The 25,436-nt window shown below is 40.8% G+C and overlaps 2 protein-coding genes across 3 annotated transcripts in view; one reads left to right on the top strand and one right to left on the bottom strand.

Moving 5' to 3' along the window:
* The window catches only part of LOC131233818 (peptidyl-prolyl cis-trans isomerase CYP63), a 33,946-nt gene extending 20,842 nt beyond the window's left edge, over nt 1-13,104 (top strand). The window contains exons 8-14 of one of the 2 annotated variants that reach the window (XM_058230634.1): nt 1,893-2,053; nt 2,135-2,477; nt 2,669-2,805; nt 10,151-10,367; nt 10,497-10,886; nt 10,957-11,034; nt 12,518-13,104. In XM_058230634.1, coding sequence (XP_058086617.1) covers nt 1,893-2,053; nt 2,135-2,477; nt 2,669-2,805; nt 10,151-10,367; nt 10,497-10,886; nt 10,957-11,034; nt 12,518-12,872 — 1,681 coding nt within the window. In that variant the 3' untranslated portion in view covers nt 12,873-13,104. Of the gene's footprint in view, nt 1-1,892; nt 2,054-2,134; nt 2,478-2,668; nt 2,806-10,147; nt 10,368-10,496; nt 10,887-10,956; nt 11,035-12,517 lie in introns of both variants that reach the window. The other variant, XM_058230633.1, reaches the window with a different exon arrangement.
* Nucleotides 13,105-16,424: 3,320 nt separating this feature from the next.
* On the bottom strand, nt 16,425-25,130 carry LOC131232588 (2-methyl-6-phytyl-1,4-hydroquinone methyltransferase, chloroplastic). Its single transcript, XM_058228926.1, has 3 exons — nt 24,287-25,130; nt 22,261-22,567; nt 16,425-16,733 (listed from the first exon to the last, which is right to left on the bottom strand). The coding sequence occupies exons 1-3, from the start codon at nt 24,844-24,846 to the stop codon at nt 16,578-16,580; spliced, it is 1,023 nt and encodes a 340-aa protein (XP_058084909.1). The 5' UTR covers nt 24,847-25,130; the 3' UTR covers nt 16,425-16,577.
* Between the last annotated feature and the right edge of the window lie 306 nt (nt 25,131-25,436).

Here is a 25,436-nt window from a genome sequence, read left to right as displayed (position 1 = left end):
GATATTTGCTGCAACCAAACGCAACTTAAAGTAAAGAAAGAGCAACAAAACTGATTTAATACTTATATTATTTTTACTAAAAGCATTAAATATTGAAAATAGAAAAATGTAACAAATCATTGAAAATATTATTTGATTTTAATGTTTTAATGAAAAATAACTTGTAATGTGAGGGACGTAGCGTGTAGTGTAGTCTATGTAGCGTGTAGTGTATGCAATTATTATCATGTAGCTTAAGCTACACCCGACTTAAGCTATTCTTGTGAGCTACATAGCGTTAAGGCTAAGCTACACTACATAGCGTAGCTATTTAAAACACTGCTATGAATATGCCCTGGCCTAAGAAATAAGGCTTATCCACTCATCAGATGGCCGCGCAACGTATGATAAAATTGGATTGTTCATTAGAATATAACCAACAATCTATATTTAAATGAAATGTGGCCGAACCTATTGAATCGTTTAGCCCTAGCATATTCACAATGGTTCCCACCTAATGAACATTTTTTCTGTTGTTTAGAATGCCTAAAGGGTGAATACATCCTTTTCCCGTTGTTTATCATGTATAAGGGTGAAAACAACTTTTCTTTTCTTTCTTTCTTTGTTTTTTTTTTTTTTTTTTTAAAATGTATAAGGATAAAAACATCTTTCTTCATGCTTAAACATTTGATGGCGTTAATACATACTGTCATAGTGTTGTGATGGAAGACAATTTCAGGGACCATTTTGACTGAATGCATTATAGCAGGGGGTTATTTAGGAATACTGAAAAGGGAAGGGGGTCTTCGGAATTGTGTGAAAATCGAAGGGGCTATATGTAAAGTCCCCTTTTCTTTTTAGATCCTTATGGTTTTCAAAAGTCAGCATTAATGGTTGTTTTGTCATCCCTCTGGTTGTGTCATTGTTGTTGTCGTCATCATCATAATCTCTCTCTCTCTCTCTCTCTCTCTCTCTCTCTCTCTCTATATATATATATATATATATATATATATATATATAAAACTTGTTAGTTAGTTTGTGCTGGTGTGCATGTGAGTGTGATGCTTACCATGTATTGTAAGGATGTGTCGCTTCTGGTTCCGAGAGCTCGAGTAAAAGAGGAAGGTTGATGTCTGGTGGGAAGCTAATCATAGAACTTTTTACTCAGCTATCATTTAAAAATTAATAAGTATCCAGTGAATCAAGATTCCTTTCATTCACAAGAAAAAGTTTCTGGTGAACATTTCATTGGTTGTATGCCATATGTATTGGGTTTGCTAATCAGTGTTTTGCTACATAACATAGCTTAGCCTTTACGCTATATAGCTTATGAAAATAACTTAAGTCATGTGTAGCCTATGGTACATGCTGATTTGCATATGTTACACAATACTTAGCTTACACTAAAAGTTATTTTTCAATAAAATATTAAATCAATTAATGTTTTCAATGATTTCTGTCATTTTTCTATTTTCAATAAAAATTAATTAATCTTTTGAATAATTTTAGTAAAATAATACAAATAACAGTGTTAAATCAGTTCATTTGCCCTTTCTTTGTCTTTATGCTTAATCTTTGTCCTATTTTTCCTGTTATCTTAGGTTGTGTTTGGTTGCATCAAATATCGTGAAATTTCATTATTAAGTAGTAATTTGGTGCAAAATATCATGAATTTCATGATATTTGGTGCAACAAAGTGCAACCTTAATCAAAGATCTAGAATAGCATATGGCTTACGCCTCACACTTGAGAGAGGTGAATGCAACACTACATGCTATTCGCCATTTAAAACACTGCTTAAAATATTCCCATGTTTCACCTGTTGAATCTCTCCTCTCTCAGTAAGAAATTAAAAGTGGATGAACACGAGGGTTTCACAGTAGTGGCAATGAATTTTATTTTTTATTTTGCAGCAAACATGTTGTTTTCGGAAAAGTTGTGCAAGGAATCGACATTCTGAAGAAAATAGAACAGGTGGGCACGGATCTGGAGAAACCCACTTGTCCTGTAAAAATTGTGGATTGTGGTGAAGCTTTTGAAAGTAAAACTCGTGCTGCAGGAAAAACAGAGAAAGGTAAGCATGGAATCTCTTCTGCAAGGCCAATTTGGTCATGATGGTTTATCTAGTGGATCTGATTATTTTCTTTACTTGCAGACAAGAAGAGAATTAAAAGATCAGGAAAAGATCTTTCGTCTGATGATACTTCTAATGGACGAGGCAGGGGAAGATCCAAGAGATCTCACAAGGATAGGAGAAAGAAGAGAAAGAGGAGATACTCTTCATCAGATAGTTCAGATGACAGTGATTCTGATTCCTATTCTTCTGGTAGTGAATCTGACTCCTACTCATCAGATACAACTTCATCTAGCGATGAAAGGCATCGGAAGGGTAAGAAATCAAAAGGAGACAGGCATAGACGGGGGAAAAGGAAGAGGGAGCAGCGTAGAGAGAGGCGACGAAGACGGCGTGATAATAGATCAAAGCGCAAATCAAGATGGTCTGGTGTTTGATTACATTAACAACAGCGTTTTATTTTGCCTTTTTTTTTTCTTTGGCTCATTGCAACCGTTTCACTCTTTAGTCTTTGTTCTCTCTCTCTCTCTCTCTCATGAAGGATGCATTTTTCCTTCTTGTTTCTGGTAATATGCTACATCTCTAAAGATGCCTTTTTGTGCTTTTGCTTTTCAGGACTTCAGAGAGTTCTGGTGACTCAGAGAGTGAGTCTACTAGAAGTAGCTTTGACACTGAAGAAGCTGCTGGTCAAGGACCTGCTCATAAAACCAAAAGTGCGTCACGACACGCAAATAAACCGCTGCAAGTTCATGGTGTGTCAACTTCATTGTTTAGGGTTCATATTTCCTATTCTGTTATGTTATGTATGGGAGATAAAATTCCTTATAAGATAGTCCGTGAATGGCTATTCATCACCATCACCACCTTCATCTTTGCCTTTCTCCTAGCAATTTTGGATTAGCATTTAAGGCCTTGTTTGCTAGACGCCTAGAAATGAGTTGATCTCATTTTACTTGACAATAACCATGTATTAGAGTTGAGAGATATTGATCCCTAATACGTAATGAGTTCATGTTAACAGTGATCATGTATTAGAGATCAAAATCTCCAATACATAATTACCGTTATCTAAAATGAGATCAACTCATTTTTAGGCATCAACTGAGCAGGGCCTAAATGATTATTCCTTGACATATTTTCATTGAGTTCAGTTCTGATCATGTTGCTGGTTGATGGGTATGAAACCAAAGTAGCTAGTATTTTGTGCTTGGGCAACAATGTTCGCTCTTCATTTGCATTTTTTCCCGTGTTTAAATTGCAACAGCTACAGACTATCCATTGTTGGTATTCATTGATCTGTGTTTGTGTCACGGGCCTTTTAGTTCGTGTCCTGCTTTATTTGTTAGCTGGGTCTCGTAAACTTCCTACTAATCTCCATTGCTGGTAGAGAATATATGATGTTTGTTAACTTTCTAGGATGTCTACTTCTTCAAATGGCATGGTGCTCTCTTTTTAGGAAGCCTTTTTTCCTTTTCTGCATAGAGGGGTAACTTGCTGAAAACAGTTATTTAAGTTGCACAGAGACAAACAAGATTTTTTTTTTTTATTTTAATAGGTGATGGAGATATATTAGAAAATCGATTGAAAGTACAAGAGGAAGGAGGGGATCTCCCGCTGAGATAGCAGGAGAAAAACGGCCTCCAAAGCTAAACCAAAAAAAAAAAAAAACACAAAAAAAAGCAACAAAAACACATTAAGAAAAGGGATGAACCAGGCCCTAGACTGCTAAGAAGTGCTGAACTCTCAAGATAGTAGACTCTGGGGCTTTTAGCAATTCCTAGGAAACATCTCCCGTTTCTTTCTTCCCACACTGACCACCAAACTGCCAACAGACCCATTCTCCAAGATTTCGATTTCTGCTTTCCCAAATTTGGACCTAGCCAAGCTTTGATTAGATCGTCAGTGGAGGAGGGGAAGCACCACGCAATATTGAAGGAGCTGAGAAGGGCTGACCAAACTTGACCTATGAACGGGCAATGAACAAATAGATGGTCAACCGATTCCTCATCCACCATGCAGCAGAGACAGATATTGGTAATGAACATACCCCTCTTCCTTAAATTCTCAATAGTTAAGACTTTCTTCTTCCCTACTAACCAACTGAAAGCCGAAATCTTTGGAGGCACTTTGAACTACCAGATTTTACCCAACATATGGATGTCCTTCCCTGAAGAGGTTGCGCTATTGAGAGATAGAGAGATTTGACCGAGAACAATTTGGATTTGTTGTGTCTCCACAGGAGCCTGTCCTTTTGAGCTATGACAGGGTGGAAGCTGGAAATACGACTGAGGAGGCCCGCAAATTCTTCGATCTCCCAATCATGTAAGTTTCTTCCACAGATGATGTTCCAAGCACCAATGTCCCCCGAACTAGAGTAACAATCAGCCACCATGATGGCGCAATTTGGGGCTAGATGGTAAATATTTGGAAACTCATCTTTCAGGGTGGAATCTCCCACCCAAATGTCTTCCCAGAAACGAGTTGAGTTACCATTACCAATAGCTATGCCGGTCCCTTTAAGAACCGCCCTTTTAGAGGATAAGATACCCCTCCAAATGGCTGAAGCTTTGTACACCGAAGAGTCTTTGGTCCACCAACCACCCTTTGAACTCCTGTATTTGCTTTTAATAAGCGAATTCCATAGCGACCTGTCTTCCGTACCCAACCTCCACGTCCATTTACCAAGAAGAGCCGAATTCATGATTTTTAAGTCTTTTACCCCTACGCCCCCTTTTTTTATGTGCTTGCAAACTTCCTTCCATTTAATCAAATGGATTCTTTTCTTCTTTACTGTGCCTTAGGAAATTTCTTCTAAGTCTTTCCAAAGAAATCAAAACTAACGCTGGGCATTTATACACTGACATAAAATAAAGCGGGAGATTTGATAGAGCTAAATTTATCAACGTAAGCCGACCACCCACTGATAAATATCTGCATTTCCAAGTGGCGAGATACTTCCCGAAGCTTTCAATCACCTTATCCCACGAGCTTGAAGGAATCTTACCGATACATGAAGGGAGCCCAATTAAAGAAGAAGGAAGCTTTCCTTTTGGGCATTGAAACAGGTCAGCGAATCTGTCTTCCAAATTAACCCCGAAGATCTTTGACTTAAAGAAGTTCACTTTTAGGCCTGAGACTGCCTCAAAACAAAGAATAATCGAACACAAATTGCAGATAATATCTTCTTCGGCTTCGCTGAATATTAATGTATCGTCGGCGAACTGGATGTGGGATATAGGGAGATTCATACCTTTCACCTTGAAACCTCTGATGATACCTACAATTAAGAACAGGAAGCGAAACAGCGGATCGCCTCGTTGTAATCCTCTCGAGCCTTTGAAAAAGCCTTTAGGGGAGCCGTTAAGGAGAATCGAGTAATGCGCTGACCGAACACATTCCCCTAACCACCCAGTCCACTTGATGCCAAAGCCCATGTGCCCCAACATATATTTGAGAAAGGACAAGTTGACGCGAACATAAGCTTTTTTGATGTCAAGTTTGAGTAGAAGACCCTTTGCGCTTGATCTATGTTGAGAGTCCAAACACTTCGCTGCGATAAGGGTGTTGTCGATAATCTGTCTGCCAGGAATGAAAGTGTTTTGATTATCAGAAATAATCTTGCCTAACGCACCTTTTAGCCGATTAGCGAGAACTTTCGCTAGAATTTTATATAGGGCGCCTATGTGACTGATCGGTCTGAAATCTGATAAGGAGTTCACTCCTGGGGATTTGGGGATAATAGCTATAAAAGCGGCCCCCAAATCTCTAGAAATATGATCTCTATTCTGAAATTCAGATAAAAGTCCATCACATCACCTTTGAGATCCTCCCAGAAAGAGCGAAAGAAAGCAATGGGGTAACCATCAGGCCCGGGAGCTTTGTCACCTTCCATACTGTCCAAAACTCCTTTAACTTCCTCAACTGAAATGTTAGACTCTAAGAAAGAGGCCTCTTCAACAGAGATGCAATCGAACTGAAGGTTATCAAGCTTCGGTCTGGTCTAGCCATTGTCTCGGAAAAACGAGAAGTGTCAAATGGACTCGGTAGAGATTTTGTCTTTATCCTCAGACTGAGAGCCTTCTATGATGAGACTGTAGATCCTGTTGTATCTTGCACGAGCCGAGGCTATAGAATGGAAGAATTCAATGTTTTTGTCGGCTTCCTTAACCCACTTGCATCTGGATTTGAGCCTCCAAGATATTTCTTCTTCTAAAACCCTTGCTGTGTAAAGCTGCGTAAGCTGTAATCTTCTCGCCCTAAGGTCAGCAGAGAGTTGATCAGATTCTGCCTGGGAGTCCATGGACTGTAATTCGGAAAGAAAACTGTCCATTTCTAAGTCTCTCTTTCGAAGCTTAGTAGACTTCTAGTCAGTTTTATGCTTAATTTGAAACCTGCGTAGCCTTCCACGATCAAATCAGAACACCTTTCTGAAATTTGTTGCTTGAACCCCTCAATCTTCAGCCAACCCATGTCAAACTTAAAAGGTTTTGGCCCCCAGTTGTCCTTGATAGAAGAGAGGATAAGAGGGCTGTGATCAAAAGTTGGTCTGGGAAGGAGATGCTGAGAGAGGGATGGGAAAGATTCTGTCCATTCAGTGGAAACTAAGAATCTATCTAATCTAGCCATAGAAGGATTGATTCTTTCGTTGGACCATATGTATTTAGATCTAGATAAAGGAAGGTCCACTAAGCTCCGATCATCTATCCAGCTAGAAAAGGACCTCATAGCACTGGATATAGGCCCCCTCTTTGATTTGTCCTCCGCAAAACAAGTGATATTGAAATCGCCCCTATGCACCAAGGGTCGGGATAGAGCTGTCTGGCTGAATTGAGATCCTCCCAGAATTCAGATCTTTTGGCCTCAAGGTTAGGGCCATAAACCGAGGTAATAAGAGTGTTGAAATCAGAACAGGTCTCTTTAAAGATGATTGAGACCGAGAAGACCCCTTTCCAACTCTAAATCTTTGACCATTTTGACGAATTCCAAGCAACCAAAATACCGCCCGCAATGCCTACTGCGTCGAGAGCCACCCAATCCACATTATTTGCCTTCCAGATACTTGTGAATCAGGATGTCATTGAAGCTGTACACCTTTGTTTCTTGAAGGCAGACCACCTCGGCCTTACTATGAACAATAGTATCTCTAATAAGGGACCTCTTGTGTCTTGAGCCCATACCCCTTACATTCCAGGAGAGGAACTTCATCTAAGACACCGATCTTCCCCGATGTCTTCCCCTAATCTGACTTGCAATACGATTGTGATGAAGACTCTGAGAGGCCCTGGAGTTTCATGATCTGTGGGGGGATCTCCTTTGAGGAGTAGAGCCGGTCAGCGGTCTCCTGCGCGATTCAATGCAATGGAATAAGGCTATAAAATCTTCGGGATGGTCCCCGAAAGATAGGCCTATGCATCTGCCCACGTGACCCAATGCTTCCCTTATCCACTGTTTTTCTGGATGATCCCGATCATCTGAGCCCTTTGAGTTCGCAAATCGGAATTATTCGAAGATTGGATCTTCTGAAGTTTTGAAAAATCTCCCTGTCTAATTTGGAGAGGTTCTACTTCAATGACTTCACCTCCGTTAGGTTCCTGGAATAGCGAGACGAGGGACTAATCTACATTCCGTGGAGTCCTGAGATGGGGGGATGGAGCTGTGCGAAGAGTTTGCGTCCTCCGAATGACACGAACCGGATCCCCACTCGAGCTGGGAAAAATTCCATCAAATCTCTAACCGGATCCTCAAGATCTGACGAGTTACCTGGGGGAGGGGAAGCGGGTAATGAAAGGGGATGACAAATAGTGAGGGTCTCTTCAGCGCGCAGTGATAGATCTATTGCTCCCCGGACAGGAGGAAGGTGACAAACTGAACTGGGGGAACCAGAATATGAGGGCTGAAAAGATGGGATAAGAGAAGATGGGGTAGCGTCGGGGGGAGGCCCGTCCAAAGAGCAAGAGCCAAGGTTGCGATCGGGACCCCACCTAGGACTGGCTTCTCGATCAGCGACACCTGTTAAAGGGGACGTCGCTATGCTCGAGATGTTAAACTGCATTGGGAGACGTTCGCCCTTAGAATAGAGACGCGTCTCTCCTTTTGGCTGAGACGACAGGCCTCTGACGATTTTGCCCCAAAGAAACTTCTTCGACATGCCTTGTCTCTGAAACGCGACACGTATCAGGAAATAAGCTCGGTACTCCTGTGGAGAAAGGAATTCTATGAGTGTGCGATAATTGTGCTCCATAGGAGTGAGATTTCGCTGCTCCTTATCTCGCCTGGAGATCTGACTGCATACGGGAGGATCTGGCCTTCCAAATCTCACCCCATCTGGCCATGTGATGACCTTTTGTCTCCTGTTGAATTGGCAGAAACAAATTCTTTCCTTTGGCTTTAACCTGAATGTATGGTGGAAGGGGATCTCCCTTATTTCTGCTTACCCTTACCCTGATGACACCCATTTCTTCTCCTTGGATCGTTTTTGGATCCACTTCGATGAGGTTGCCCAGACACGATGCCGCTGTTCGGAAGAAATCTTCATGCCACAGCTCTAATGGGACCGACCATATGAGGATCCAAACCTCTGTCTCCGAAGCGGAAAACTCTTTCCAAGACATCACTTCGGAAATAGGGCCTTCCTTGTGTAGCACACCTGCCATGATCAGAAGATCTGGGTTTACATCTGGTTGAAATCTGACCCATAGGATATTAGCTCCGATTGGCCTGATGGATAGCTTTTCCGCCGGAATCCTGCACGTTTCATTGACCCAACTTGTGACCTGATCGATTGTAGCTCCATCTGAGGTGATGACCACCACCGAATTACTGAGATCTGTAGATCACCGTTCTATGGTCTCTCGATTTATATAAACCATGTTTTTCTCTGGGAGTTGAGTTGAATCCTGTTTCCGATTTGAAGCTTGTCTGGCTGTGTATGGCTCCAACAGCATTGATCTTATTGGAATGTAATAGGGCTTCATTATAGGGTTGGGGTTGGTACTAATGTTGACTCTTGATACTGTTCGATGTCTGCGCTACCAAAGAGGGATTTTTCTGGGCGGCTCGAGGACCTTTTCTGCGATTCAGCTCAGGCCCAAATCTGGCTTTCTGCACCACCATCTTTCTACCCCCGAAACTTTCTCCGTGAAGGAGTAGGATGGCCCTTCCTATCTCCTTTTCCGAACTCATTCTAACCAAAGCGAAATCTCAGTATTCGCTGTTGCTCGGGCTTCTCGGCCTTATCACCTCCATTACTGTACCTGCTCTGCCAAAGACCCTGGAAAAGTTGATGGGAACTCATCCCTCCGGAAATCCCTTTACAAACAACGTAGGGTAATTTGACAAATCCCGTTGTCTGCTTCTGAGGGAGGAGCAAGACGTTTTCCTATTGGTCACTGGAATCCATTCCCTCTGCATACCAGGCTCTTTTTCTTTATAAGTATCCGCCCCCATGATTTCCGGCATCATCTTCACGCGTCGTCTTCAACAGGTCGTCGCTCCATCATCGTATGAATAGATGATGAATGTTCTGGATCAGTTTTCACTAAGGCAGTTGTTTCAAACATGAATCCATCTTGATCAGCGGAACAAAATCATTAAGAAATTAAGACATATATAAAACATCTAAAAATCAATCATGAGAGGCAAACAAGATTAAAAATGATTCTGCAAAAAGAAACAGGCAGAGGCCTTGAAAGTTTATGCTGATTTGGCAGATTAGCCCACTGGATCACTCCATATAGGATTGGAATATACAAATGGTTATTCTTAGATTGTTAAAAATTTCCCAGCTTATGTTGTTTGTTTTTTAGCACTGCCCAAGGACATCCACTGTTGGCTTTCAAATGCGTGGTTCACTCAGATAAGAGATCTTACAATAACGTGCAATTTATCTTGTTTCAGTGCTGTATGTTTGATCCTCTAATGACCTTATAGATTTAGATGTTCTGATATTTTAACAAGCAAAGAACTATGTCCCTTGTGTAGCGCTTGCTGGGTTACAAATTTCTAATATGAGCAACAATGAGTGTTTTATCAACCGTACTGTTTTTTTTTTTGGAGATGAAAGTGCTGATCAGTGATACTGTTCATCTTTGGCAGTAGGGAAACAATCTTCACCACCTGTCCTGGGAAGAGGTGCAGTTTCAAGTGTGCTAAAGAAAGACCGATCAAAGAGTACTGAGGATTATGCTTCTCATGAAGAGGGTGAATTTTTCCAAGAGAATGGTGAATTCCTGAACAATAGGAATGGCATAGAAAACAAATCTGATAAGACTATGGATAGGCAGCCCAATTCAGATGATAACTCAAGAAAATCCCGGTTTTTAATCTTGACTTAACTTTTGATCATTGTTTGTATCGGCGTGTGTGCATTGGCACTTGCACGAGCGTGTGCATCTTACATGGACGATGTACCACACTAACCTTTCCCCGAGTATTTGATGAGCAGGAGCCTGACAATGAGTCGGAAAAGGAGTATGAGTGTGAGTCCTAGGCGCAGCCCAAGTGCGAGTCCTAGAAGAAGTCCAAGGAAGAGCCAGCGCTCGCGAAGTATAAGCAGAGGCCCGGCTAGACAGTCGAGTGGGAAAGACTGCACAACTTATTCAAGGAGTCCAATAAGGAGTCCTGAACACAATGCTCCAGCACCATCTCCTAAACACGGCAGGAGTTTGTCAAGAAGCCCTTCTCCCGATGGGACTCCAAAACGCATCAGGAGAGGGCGTGGTTTCAGCGAGCGTTACTCATATGTGCGTCGGTACAGGACTCCTTCACCAGTGCGTTCACCTGTTAGATCTCACCACTATGGGGGAAGAAATTTTCAAGAAAGGAACCGTGAAAGGTAAGCACAAGTCATCTAATTGAATCAAGGGAGAAGGTACAAAATTTGAGTTTGTTCTGGCCTGTTGTAGGTACCCAAGCTACAGGAATTATTCTGAGCGCTCACCTCGACGTTACCGGAGCCCACCAAGAGGCAGAAGTCCCCTCAGGTTCTGAGTGCTCACCTCTCTCTTTCTCTCTCAATCATTTAATTGTCCCCTTAAGATAACATTTTCTTCATTAGCAAATGGTTTATTACATAAACTAAAAACCTGTTATTATCATCAAACAAATAATAAATAAATAACTTGTTATTTCAGCATATGCTGTTAGTGTGATTTTGTACTTCTCTATCAACAGCCTTGACCAATCGCCCTCAGACCTGATAGCACACAGGGTTTGAACTTGTTGATATAAGATAAGGGTGAGCTACAGTTGCATTCTGTTTTAAGGGAATTGCCTGAATTCATGAATTTCAGGAAATAACAAAAATTTCTCAGATTTTAGAATATAAGCATTCCTAAATTCAAGGGATTATAAGTGCCCTTGAAGTTATGATAAAAAGTGTCCCTGGAGGTATGATAAAAATTGAAATCTTCTTCCTGATGTAATACCCAACTGAAATTTTTGTATTGTATTTTTAAAATTGGTGAAAAGACGGTTAATGAGGGAAATGGTTCTTTATGAAGGAATCATTGCATATGCTAGAACTGGTTTTTCTGTTGTTGGCAAGAAACTTGGTTCCAGCGTCATTCTTCCTCAATGCTTTCAGTTAAATTGCTTCCACCTATTAGTGGAATTCACTGCCAATAACGTTTAATAAATGTCACATTTGGCTGCCTTGAATTCTAGCTAAAGTTGCATCCTAACTAAAGAAATTGATGTAGTTTTTTTTTTTTTGTACCACTATCATTAATACATGTCGGGGTGTCTGTACATTCATCAATTTAATATCATCGTTGTCGTTGTCATCTAAGCGTTACATACATCTATGTAATATCATCATCATACATGTCGGGGTGTGTCCTTCATATGGTACAAGTACCAATGCAACTTGTGGTGATACCGGGCTGCTGTGGGGCCCACGACCTGATAAGCCCCACTGAGGATGGACTATGAATGTGGATGGACAATCCTAATTTCTAATGCTTCCATCCCTGGCTCACAGACAGTAGGTAGAGGGTTTGAGCTTGTAGCTCAGTGATAGGGTGCATTTCAACATTGAGGTCTCGGGTTTGAGCCCATCTAAAAAAAGGCAAAGCAAAAAAGATGTAGCAATGCTCCACATTCAATTGAAAAGGGGTAAAATGTTGGGAGGATATGACCATTCAGTCCTGGAGATATTTGGGGCCTGGTCCATACATGGTGGGTCCAGTGGTCTGGGCTACTGGATCATTCGTGGAACTTGTACAGATTGTGGGATAAAAATCCTCTGTCGGCTGTAGTTCATATCATTCATCTGCATTAAAGGGCCGTACTTCTCTATAATGGTAAGTGCATGGTTGTTTCTAACTGGGAGATTTAGTCAGCTTTCTGTCAGGTAGATGTTTTCAATTAGCAATAAACAATGTGATGGGTGCCATTGAACCTCTCTAGTCCCCAAATCCCTGCCTCTCTGTTTCTCATTTCTCTACATCCTGTTCTTCTTAATAGATACAGAAGCCGCAGGAGTCGAAGCAGGAGCATCTCGGGCAGCCCAGTTGGTTATCATGGCCGTGCCAGGGACCACAGCCTGAGCCCAGTACCAAGCCAAAGTCCAGCTGATGAGCGTCCGTCAATGAGTGAGAAACTTCGATCTCGCCTTGGTCCCCAAGGTGGCAACCACCCTTCAGATGGCAAGGGAAGATTGAGATCAAGGAGCCGAAGTGTGTCTATATCCAGATCACCTGCCAAAGTGCACCCACCGAAGACTTCGAAGTCGCCCAGCCAGTCGGGATCTGGCAGCCCCACCGGAAAAAGGGGTTTAGTTTCCTATGGAGACGGGAGTCCAGATACTGGGCCAGGCTAGTTTTGGGACTGCATCTCAGTGGCTGAGGTCAAGAGCACTAAACATGTTTTTTGGGTACATGATTGATTTTGTGCACTTTTAGTTCATAATGGTTGCTAGCGGTTTGATTCAAGTTGGACCAATGAAAAGAGAAAATTCATTTCATGTTATAGAGAGAACTGATTACCTACAATGGATTTATAAAGAACTCTCCTACAAACAGTGATTGGTTAAACAACAACCTGTTCTACAAGCATTTTCCTTTGAAAATATATGATGGAAATAAAATAGAAATCAAAATTGTGGAAGGCATGAAAAATGGGTTGTCACATACAACTAGAGCTGTACACGAACCAAGTTAAGCTCGGTTAACTTGATCAACTCGGAAAAGCTCGACTCGACTTGGCTCGAAACTGGATTCGAGAACTCGACTCGACTCAGCTAGAACTTGACTCGGTTCAAATCAATTCTGACTCGGATTGGGTTTACTTAATATAAACATTTTGTATATATTTAAATAAATTATATATTATATATATTAAAAACCATAAAGCCTGTACTCGAACTCAGCTTGTAGGCTGAGTAGGCTCGAACTGGCCGGAGCCGAGCTGCCCAGTCAGGCTCGAGGACCAAGTTCAAGCTGGGGTAGCCTGCTGGCCGAGCCGAGCCCGGACAAGCTCAACTCGGTTCGATTCGTGTACAACCGGTTGTCAACAGTATGCGGTCATGACATCATTTTTCATTCCTTGATTTGGGGTTCTCTTGGTTCTCCTTGAGTGGTCTTTGTTCCAGACAAGCCATGTTTCTGGTATCATGCTGCCAAATGTTCTCTGAAAAATTCTGGGCGTCTATTCTGATTATGCTGATCAATTAGGTCATCTTGGAATGATCAAAGTCCTGATGCACCTAGCTGTTACAGGTGGGTCCCATGTCAAGCAAGACCTTTGATCTGGTGGTCCCCTTGTGGGTGGGGAATTCTCCAAAAGCTCTTCTAGAGTGAACATCCCGAATAAGTGACCATCAAATCATTGGGGAATCACTTTTTAAATGGTGTTGTATTATTTTTCTAAACACACCAATCTGCGCCTACCGAGCAAGCAATGAGGATCTTCCAATCTGGGAGATCTCAGGCATAACCATATATGGTGGTGGTTCCCATCAATTTTGTGGTCAACATCACCGGTGCATGGGGTCAGGTCTGTTGTTAGGATAACTGACACGGGCGTTTCAGGGCTCACTTCCCTGATGTGTCAGTTTCCTAGAAATTATTCTGCAAAAGACCAGCTGATGGAAATGGAGATGGGCAGACAAAACTGCCGAAGGTTTCATGTGTCTGCACTGGCATTTGGAGGGTTTATTTTTATTATTTATTCTCTCTCTTCTGTTTACCTTCTCTAATCTGTGTTCCGGTGAAGTTTTTAAACATGGGTTATCTATTGTAGAGCCTAGCACAGGTGAACGGGCTGATTTGTTCTGGTGTCCAGCGACTGTGTGCAATGGCGGTGGGTACTAAGGCCATTTTTTGTATGGCATACCCTACTAGAAACCTTGTAATAGTTAGTAATAACTAAATGAATGGTGGCACTGATCTGATTCTCTGGAGCTTTTATACTAGTATTACAGGAATGATGCCAAAGCGGTTCATCCTAGAACACAAGCAGCCAACTTGATATTATGTGAAATCTGAGACATTCAGCTCATGGGATGGGGCCCAGTTAGCAAAACTCCATTTTAAACTCTCTATTAATAAATAAATAAATAAGTAAATAACTAAAAAGAAAACTCGTAATTTTGGGCTAACCAAATTAAACACGTTTTTTTTCTTCAATAAAACATGTTTTATTCAAAAGAAATTGTGGGAGCAATTTAAAAACTAGATAATGGTGGTTGCCGCCCATTAATTTTAGTAGGTGGTTTAAATTTTTTTAATAGAGGACACGCTGGCCAGGATTACTTGAAAAAGAAAGATTTGAAAAAGGGAAAGAATGCGATTCTACTTTGTGTATACAATATTGTCCACAGGGATAGGAGCTTACAATTTTAATCTTATTTATAGATATGATGTGGTCTAAGTCCACCCAATGAATAACTTCCAACCTTTCATGTGTGCACGACATCCAACCATCCAACCGATGCAATTGGTTGTACACATCATAAGGATTGCCTTTGGCAAAAATCAGCCACACCACTACCCAGCTGAGAAAGAACTCCACCAATATAATGAATAACAGATTATAAGTTTTGGGGAGTTACTAAGACAAGGCACTAGAAAACAAGTACAGCCCGCCGGTCCATGATCTAAACCTTTCAAACTTCGATCCCTCCATAATGATTGGCCCATGCACAAAACCTTAATAGAAAGAACATGTATTCTCTACATACAATCTTCCAATTTAGGGATCTCTGTGGTGCATATCCCTTGTACGGAAGGCCAATCTTAGCTCAAGCATTTGCATTAAGGACTCCCCCAAGGGATATAAGATAGATAAGATAGATGGTTATTGGATTTAGGAAGAGCACCATGCACCGACCATTTGTAGACATCAATGGGCCTCAGGGAGAAAAAGATAAGATGGGTGATCATCCACCTCTCCATTTGTAAAAATTGAGGATGGGTAGTCCTTGGGAGTAGGCAGCAAGCCCTTCCATTTGTAGAAATGGATGGACCATATGAATAAAAAGATAGATGTACATTCTCATACTATGGATAGAGATAGGATTAGTGTTTTAAATATCGACGATATTGGCCGATATATCTTGTATCCCACCTGTGCGATATGAAACGCACATGTAGTAAGATATATCCCACATGTTAAATTAGTGTCAAATTGTTCCAAATTCATGATTTTTCATGTTTTGTATGAAAAATCACGGATTGGGAGCTTCAATTTCAAGATTTGGAGGAGAATGACTGAGTTGAGGAAAATCGAAAAAAAATCAAAATCAAACATATATGTTAACCTAATCTAATGCATTTGAACTTGCGTTTCCACATGCCTTCATACATTTATAAATTATATGAATAGACTTTGAATATACTTGCATCAATTCAGTTAAACAATGCATAGATTAGGATCCCATACAAATAAAACCTATTATATCTACTCTTTTTTTTTTTGTAATGTTTTGATTAAGTGTGTATTGATGTCTTTTTTAACAATCACTAAAATTTCATTGAAAAATTCAACCAATTTCCAATGTTTCCAACAATAGTGATATATTACGCGATACAATTGATATATCTCATGCGATAATCGATACGTATTTGTATCCCAAGGGTGCGATACGTAATGCAATACTAATATTTTGAACATGGGGTAGGAAAATAAATTTCATCACAACTTGAATCTCACTCCCAACATATTTTTAGTCAAGTCCCACCACCCAAGGCTGGAGACTCAGCTTGAAATCTCACTGAGTTAACTCGGCCATGTTCAAGTTGAGTTAGTGAGTTTTAGAACCATGGTTAAGAATAGAAGTACAACAAGATTCCACATTCAACTGAAGAAAGGCCCCAGATCAGTGGCTAGGATCTTCCACTTTAGGGTATTCGAAGCATATTGTCCATTTGACTGACAGGGAAAAGCAGTTCATTGAGGCCAAAGGAAATCTACAAAGAGCTTTCTAAAAAGAGAAAATGCAACTCCTAACATGATTGATACAAGCTTTTTCTCACAGCTTTGCAAGGATAAAAAGAACAGCTCTGTGCTTCGTCATCATACAAGCTCATATTGGCCTACCTTTGGGGACTATTTGATCTTTGAGCCACATGTAAATTGGAACCAGCACGAAATACGTTGCCGCCATCGCTCCTAGAATGAAGCGTAGAAAGAACACGAATGGATTTACGGGCTTGGTCACATCCTCAGCCTTCGGTCCAAGCTGCATCAACACCCCACAAGAAAAAACTCTCAAACAAATAAAGAGAAACAAATTGAAGATTTGGAACTACAAGCTGTTTGCGTACATTTGAAATTCACCACTTTTGTGGCAGGTGGAATGCCCTCCACCCAAATCTCAAGTGGGACTGAGGAAGATCTAGGTTCACACCACTTGGGTTTCAGATTTGATGGCCCGCACTCATTTTGATGTGTGGAGTCACCCCACCTGTTTGGATTTATCCCCAGAGCAAGAACGATGCAAAATGAGGCCCAATATGGTGGCATTTTGGGGAAAAGGCGCATGGGGCATACACAAAATGCAGATTGTAGGATGCACCCAGCTATTATTGCATTCTCATTTCCAGCAGCTGAAGACGGTCAGCCCACATTCCTAGAGCATCCAAAATAGGCCCTTAACCAATTGATCAGCATATAGGCTTTGTCCATTCAGAATTTGGAACATATCACCAAAGAATGCAGGGGAGATTATAGGTGGGGCATGAAGAGCTGGAATATGATAAGAGTGGTACAAGTGGCTAGCAATTGATATATCCGAATTGCCCATTTATTGGGTCCTCCCATGGATGGAAAATGGTTCAAGATGCGCAGATAACAAATGATTTATCCATCTGAATGGTGGCTGACAATGGGATGGTCACAATGAAAAGCTGTTAATGGTCATAAGTGACATGATTGAACAAAAATGATTGTTGTGATCTTCTGATTAGTGAGATTTTGAGGCCCGCTAGATGGACAGTCCTGAATGAGACTTCACCTTGCCACATGTATTATAGATAGATGGCTCTACTATATAACGGTTCTTCCGGCTGTATCATATCATCTCCCAAGAATGCATGCCTATATTCCTCTAGATTCATCTAAAAGCTGATTGCAATTACCAATTTCAATTTGCTTTAGAATCTTCTAGAATATTCATGACCATATTCTATTTTTATCTAAAATAAAAATACCCTTAATTATCAACCTTTCAATAACTTCAATTTTGGTGAATTGGTTAAATCTTTCGCCCAAAAATAACCCTACAGAGCAATAAACAGTATTCAAATGATGCTCATATATGCAAGACTATCGTATCTGCAAGACTACTGAAGACATTTTCCACTCCACAGTTCCAGGCATTCGCATTAGGTCCCTGACCTCGTTATAAATACTAAGAATTCAACACATTTCATATTTCTGTAAAATTATTTGCTAAACATATAACTGACACTAAAAGAATGGGAAATCATTGTGCACACATGTTACCCCAAGTGTCTGTGGGGCATACATCTCATGCCGCTCAATAACAGTGGGCAGGAATCTTAACATGCAATTTAAAATTGGTGTTTCAAGATTAGCATTTTGAAATTCTTGTGAGATTCCCACCAACTGTCATTAAAATACATGAGATAATGCATGCACCCAATCTCATGTTCACTGAAGTCGTGCTCTAAAAGAACAGGCATTCGATTATGGAGGGTTGGTGTGATATCAAATGAGCTATTTCAAGCTTGAAGAGAATGGTATTCACGAGTGATCTTAACAGCAAAGCTCTCAACAAAATGCTTAGTAACTAAGATAAATAATAATGATATAATAATAGAAGGTATCATGTCTCTCTTGACTGTTGCCAATATTCATTGCTTTCACTGTAATTTATCTTGTAAACATGACTTTCCCTACATTCTGAGTTTTTCCCACTAGAACAAATCTCACCAAAACCAAACCTTATCACAAGCACTAGCATTTTTCCCAAGAATAACTCTCCCAAATATCTTTGGCAAGAGATTAGGTTCTTCCTATGATATAATACTCTCTGCCCTATTGATCTATAGAAACAACAGGATTTCTCATATCTACAAATTGGAATATTTCCTTCCTGAAAATAGTGCCAGAATATTGTGTTAACTTTTTTGTGGCATGATTGCAATTTCTACTTTTGTTGCTACTAAGTTTCAAGGGTTAAAGTTGTCATTTTCTAATCTTTGGAATACTGTAGAAAAGATGCGTGTAAAGATCCCAATGAAGAACTCTAGAGAAGTCCATTTTAATGAGTTGTAAATGCTCTAGAATATGCCTAGAAAGTCCCCTAAGGTCCACGTATAAGTGTATGGTATCGTTCTTGAGTTACATATCTTTTTGTTGAGTGAATGAAAACCTGTCTTGATTTTTATTAATTGTGTTCTTCTTGCTAATTGGATGTATGCATCGTCCTTCCATTTTGTGGCCATGTAGTTGTAGTGCATCTAGCTACACTTTGGGAAGTGGATAACTCTCGTCAAATGAACCCGTGACTTAAAAATCGGAATAGAGTTGATTCAAAATCTCATCAAATGAATCTGAGTGCAAAATCTTTATTTTGCACAAGTTCATCCAAGAAACACCAAGTGTGTGCTGAAGAATGACGTCAGTAGTAAATTTAACCAAGGGGGTCAGAAGAGCAGCTTTTGCCTCCAGAGTATTGGAGGCAATGCCCAAGGGGCATTCTTCACCCAGTACTTGGCAGGTTGATCTAGACCATGTGTCTAGAAGGTCTTGTCCATCAATAGCACAGATGGAAAACCAGAGCCCACAGAGAATCCCAGACATCAAAATAGTCATCATCAAATGCATGACCAAAGGTGAAAATGGTTAAAGGTCAACAATGAAGAGGAAAATCTTTTTAAGAAACAGGGAAAAGATATGGCAAGAATTATCTTACTGGTGTGTTTTTCGACCATGGGGTATCCAAAGCTTGGGCAACCGAATTTAAGGTCTGGCACCACTGCCCGAAGGGCATACAGTGTGCTGGTTAGGGCTATCAATGAGCCAGGGTCTGCCAAGCCCAGCCAATGACATAAAACATGACCCAAAGCACACCCGCAAATATATTTGATGGAGAAGAAAACACACTGACCATATTGAATGGGAAAATAGTCCAAAATCGGGTTAGGATGCAAGATCTTGAGGCATCTCATGATCTCATCCACAATGGGATCAATCAAATTGATGATTTTGATCCTGAGATATGCTGCCACCAGCCTGTTCATGTGGTGAAGAGAGAAATCGAGAGAAGGAAATACTCCAATTTACATGATTTATCTTCCAATTGTCAAATTTTATGGCAGTCCCCACAGGTCAATGATTTGGATCCCTGAGCTATGCACTGCACACCACCTCATCACCACGATGCTTGTTTTGGGTTCCAATTGTCAAATTTTATGGCAGTCCCCACAGGTCAACGATTTGGATCCCTGAGCTATGCACTGCACACCACCTCATCACCACGATGCTTGTTTTGGGTTCCAATTGTCAAATTTTATGGCAGTCCCCACAGGTCAACGATTTGGATCCCTGAGCTATGCACTGCACACCACCTCATCACCACGATGCTTGTTTTGGGTTGGAGAGGGAGGGAGGGAGGGAGTTTTTTTTTTTCCAGTTAATAAACATGTTGTAAGTTTAGGCCCGAGCCTGGCCCTCAGGCCTGATACACCAGCCCAAGCCTAGCCCCATCAACAGCCCTGGTGATGTTCAGGTTAGAATACACTAAAACCATATGATCAATAGTTAATTACTGAATTCAAGATGCAGCTGCATTGGTCAGCTTTATTGATTTCCATCTCGATTAATGACATATCCAAGTAAAAACCTACCATCGAATTAAATCCAGCTATTTTCTTGTTATTTTAGCAATGTGATTTCCTAGTCTCTTTCCTTTCATGATATATTTAGACATGGAAAATGGTCCTGCCATGCTGAAACTGTTCTCAACGAATAATGTGAAACATGTCCAAGGAAGTGGAATCTTGCATGAATTTCCCTGATATCCAAGTACAGAAGCTGTCCCATCTTGCACATAGAGCAATCGTCTAGCTTCATAGGTGATGAGAAGAGGACCTGATTGATTTGGGACTTGTTTGCAACACTTACTGCAGTCCTTTACACTAGCTTATAGTCATAGATGAGATTCTAACAGGCAGACATTTGGTGAAAAAGGGAAAATCCATGATAGGATTACTCAGATGTGGTGAGGTGCTGACGCATCAACAAAATCACAAACATGATGGGCACTTACATCACATTCTAGCGAACAATAGGGGTCATTCTAGCGATACTGACAAGCCATGCCTTTGCAGATACGGGAAGAATAGAATTTTCTGGAGAGATTACCCTTTAAAAAAAAGGATTGGAAAAAAAAAAAAAAAAAAAAAAGAATTTTCTGGAGAGATTTGGCCATTCAAAGTCTGAGATAGTTCACTGCCCCACTTTTGGCATCCCTTAAAAGGGTTTCTTAAGTTGAAGTATGGTGCGTAGAGATTTCTAGTAAGTTCCGCAAATAGTGATGCCTGAACTTCGCTTTCAAGAGGCTTCTAAAAATCATAGGTAAGTTTAGTGAAGATCTACCCCAGAGTAGTGAGCCTATATCATATACAATGATGATATTCACATGATTTTATCATATACCATTAAGACAGACACAAAGACTACAGAAAATCTGAACACCGACACAGCAACTCGTCCTTACAGTTACAAAATAAAAAATATTCATTAAAAAAAAATGCATATAACATAAAAATATATATGATAAGAGTATCTTAGTACCATATCAATGGGATACAAACCATACTAAAAGATAAAAAGAAAATGATAAACCAAAGGCTTCTCCTAACAGCCATGTCAACATGTGTACAGATAAATGGACATGGGGAATTTAAAAATGGTGTCATTGTTACATAGTGGTCTCAATGTTTACCATCTTGCAATATCAGGAAACACTAGGAACACTAACAGTTTTGGGCGCTTCTCTAAATTCCATCTATGGCTTTCAATGGGTTATGCATGACATCTACAGAATTTGAAGGGTTCCAAATCCTGGTCACTTTAGTTTACAGAACCCATGTGATCCACATTCATTGGGACATGGCTGATGCTTACCAAATCAAGTTGAACCATCAGTGTACATAGCATCGGTTACCTCATCTTAATGGGAATGGGAGCATTTATCTAGGCTTTGCATGACACAAAAGTACAATGTTGAAAGATAAAAAAGCATTAAGCAACATTGCTAAGAACGCTTGGCTGCCACAAGCCAGCTAAGAGCTTTTTAGGTAGACTTGATAGGCATTATGGTTTCTTTGTTCATCAAAGATGGAGAAAGGGAATTTTATACCAACCATTGAACCCTCCATCTAAAGGGAAGATGTAAGGTCAAAGACTGGTTATATTTATGATTTATTTTTAGTTTATTTTCAATGATCTTCTTTACTAATGACAACAAAGAAAGTGATAATTTGAAATAGATAGCAAACCAGTGGAAAGCTTCTTCTATATTTGAAATATATCATGATTATGTGATCTCTTTTCTATATTCTAGAAAATATTAGCCCAACAGGCCTTGTGAAGAGTCAATTCTTGCAACATATCAACAATTCAACATAGAATATGCCACCAAGAAGAAAAAGGCCAACAATGCAATAAAACCAAGGATTATGGATGTTCTTCATGTAAACAAGAAAAGAGAATGCTTGATGAAATAAACACAATACCTGCAAAGGAGAATCCCCTGATGCTTTTTTTACACCTGTCACGGAGCATCCCATGATCAGTCCATGCCGGCGCACTCCTCGGTACCACTTGGGACCAATCCTTTTCAACTGAACATCTTTGAATCCAGCCTTTTCGAACCACTCTATGTACTCTTCCTCTTTGGGGAAAAGCATCCACACATCCGCAAAGAAGCGGGACAACCAAAAGGTGGGATATACAGGACCAATCAGACATGCTTTTCCGCCTAGTTTCAAGACCCTATATGCTTCTTTGATCCCTCGCTGAGGGTCAGGCCAGTACTCAATGCTGATAAGAAACAAAAAATGACAACTTCATCAGAGACAAATCATCGTTGTTCATAATAGATGAACTTCTTAGATACGAAGGATAGATCTCGTCACGAACTCTTAGGGTATCTTTGAATACTTGAATCCAAGGAAAAGAAAGGAAAAATGGTAATTTTCGAATGATGATTTTCATTGCACCATTATTCCAATTCTAGAGTTCTGTTTCGATGGCAAGTGGAAATGTCATATTCCCTCACGACATTCACCTAATTTCTAGTGCCAAGAATCCTGATTATGTGAAGCAGGACAATTAATCACTTGCTCTAAAAGCTCGAACTGATAGAGCATAGCGAATTAATCTCTTTATCTCATAGCCTAGGCCCCAAATCCATGGGTTCTACCTCACACGGGCTCCAAATCCATGGGTTAGGTCCTCGGCCGAATCCTCCTCGTGGGCCCCAAATCCATGGGTTCTGCCTCACACGGGCCCCAAATCCAAGGGTTTTGCAGGCTGCCCACCCCGAGTGTGCCCCTGCATCCCACAGGTCACCCCACTCGAGCCCAGTGTGAAAATGCCCCCGCATTATTATGGAAAAGTATAATAATTTTTTCTGTGGAATCCATCTTTTTTATTTGCTATCCAAATGAAAGAAATTGACATATCAAAGGAAAACCACCTTGCCACTATCCAATCATGGCCTTAAGAAAAAGAAGCAGCCCATGAAAATGTGGATTGAAGTGCCGAATCCAGACCCAAAGAGAACAAACATATCTAAAAGTAGGACACAATTCAATAGACCACCTCATGTGGGCTTCTTTCACTTTCAACTGGTTATCAAACGTAGGAGTCTTATAGACTGATAAAGAATGCACAAAGCAGTTGTTTCCAGATAAACTAAGGTTGGACCACTTGCCTCAAGAATAACTGTGAAACAGTGGTGTCTATATATGGAACAGAAGTAGATACTGATATGATGACAGTTTCCAAGAAAACAGGCACATATATCTTATTCAGCACAGATAAATGCTTATCTCTGAGTTATATTTACATGGAGTAGCAACAGATACCAATCCAGAGGCAGTGAAGCATCTGTTTCGAAATGTTAGCAAGTATAAATAGCTAGGAAGTGGAAGTATGAGCCGAAGCATGGCCCCCAGAGGCAGCAGCAGCTGGGTGGAAGGTTTGTGCAACGAAGCCATAAATAAGAGGAATCATATCGTCTTGATGCATCATGACATGGGGTAGTAAATCCATACAAGTGGGCCCATCGTTCTATGGCCGCTGATCCAATGGCTCTCATTGTGGATGGGTATCCTAATTTTTTTTATCCATGAACTATAAATGGACAGTTAACAAAAGCAACAGAACAAAAGTTTAGAAAAAAGAAGAAAGATTGGACAGCGCAGTTCTTCCAATCATGGAGATTCTTTTAGGCATCCCCCATCCAAGGCAGAGCTCATCAAATCAATGGTCTGGATCATTGGCCCCAATTGAACAGAGTATGCACATCAAGGCACTATACAGATCCTGATGCATTAGAACCCTATAATCCCATTCTACGAAATTACCGAGTCCAATGGGGACGAATCATCTAATAACATAAACCTGAGAGATGAAGCACATCTGCAGTAGTTTGATAACGACGATTTTGACATTCCCCCAATTAGAATAAAAAAGGAAAATGTCACAAAAAACAGAATTTCCATCTAAATTAGAAACATATATCAAGTAAATCACCTTCCAGCGGACACATATCTATCAGCATAATCTGTTGGGAACGGGAGGTCCTCCGCATCCCCCTCAATAATCTTGCATTCCTTCAACGCCTCCTTCTGCTTCGCCTTGGCAAGCTGGTGGGGTGACTGGTCGAGGATCGTGACGTTCTTGGCATCGACGTGCTTAACAATGCCCAACGTCGTGAAGCCGGTCCCACCACCGACATCCAAAACAATCATCCTCCGATCGTTGAGGTCAGCGGGCTCAAGGGCATCATCCCTCATGTCCTCAGTCCAATGGCCAGGGTTTATGATATGATCATAGACTATGGAAAGGAACCTGTAGAACCAAAAGGCCTCTTTCTTGTGCTGAATGAATCTAGGCTGGGAAGCAGGCCTTGAAGGGGACATGCTGCATTTGGGTATTGGGGCTCTTACTTTGGGATTCCCAACCAAGGACAATACATTCATCTTGGGTATATGTGAGCCATGAAAGGCTGACCCAAAGAAACCAAGCCCAGCTGGAGCTCTTCCTCTGAAGAGTGTGAGGTTTTCAGCTCCATTGACCATTGAAGAAGCCATGAAATGGTGAAATGAAGAAAACCCACAAGAAAAAACTGATTCTTTCTTTATTCTAGTGATTGAGCAGACCAAACATGGAAGGAAAACAGAAATCTAGCGATTGGGTCTAGATATAGAAAGAAAGACTCTCTCTCTCTCTCTCTCTCAACTTCGTTATATAAGAAATTGGTTTTTCTTCTTCTAAAGAAATGGAAAGTGAGGGAGGACAAAGGAGAGATGGCTTACCAGCTTATCGTGGTTTAGGCAAATCCATGAAATATGAGAGAGAGAGAGAGAGAGAGAGAGAGAGAGAGAGAGAGTTGTATGAGAACTGAGAAGCAATGGAAGTGGAGAGAGAGAGAGAGAGAGAGAGAGAGAGAGTTGTATGAGAAGCAATGGAAGTGGTGCAACAGATAGCCCGGGTTTAGAGGGACATGTGGTGTGAGTGCTCCTCCTCATCAATTCTTCGTGTCCCGTTGGGAAAGTTACTCTTGAGGTAGACTTCATGTAAGCATTAGGCCGAGCTCAGTGGGCCCCACCATAATGTTTTTCATTCATCTGAACCGTACATCTGGTGTGATACGTTCTTTTCAGTTAATTTACGAATAATC

This window comes from Magnolia sinica, chromosome 18 (assembly GCF_029962835.1).
Source record: "Magnolia sinica isolate HGM2019 chromosome 18, MsV1, whole genome shotgun sequence".
In the NCBI taxonomy this organism is placed as follows: domain Eukaryota; kingdom Viridiplantae; phylum Streptophyta; class Magnoliopsida; order Magnoliales; family Magnoliaceae; genus Magnolia; species Magnolia sinica.
This window is presented reverse-complemented; position numbering and strand designations above follow the sequence as displayed.

Bases quoted from the DNA above. Each gene is read 5' to 3' on its own strand.
- LOC131232588 (XM_058228926.1), bottom strand. From the start codon at position 24,846: ATGGCTTCTTCAATGGTCAATGGAGCTGAAAACCTCACACTCTTCAGA. The intron at 22,568-24,286 runs GTGATTTACTTG...GTTTCTTATCAG, and splicing joins AGATATGTGTCCGCTGGAAG to CATTGAGTACTGGCCTGACC. The intron at 16,734-22,260 runs GTATTGTGTTTA...GTGTTGATGCAG, and splicing joins CAGGGGATTCTCCTTTGCAG to CTTGGACCGAAGGCTGAGGA.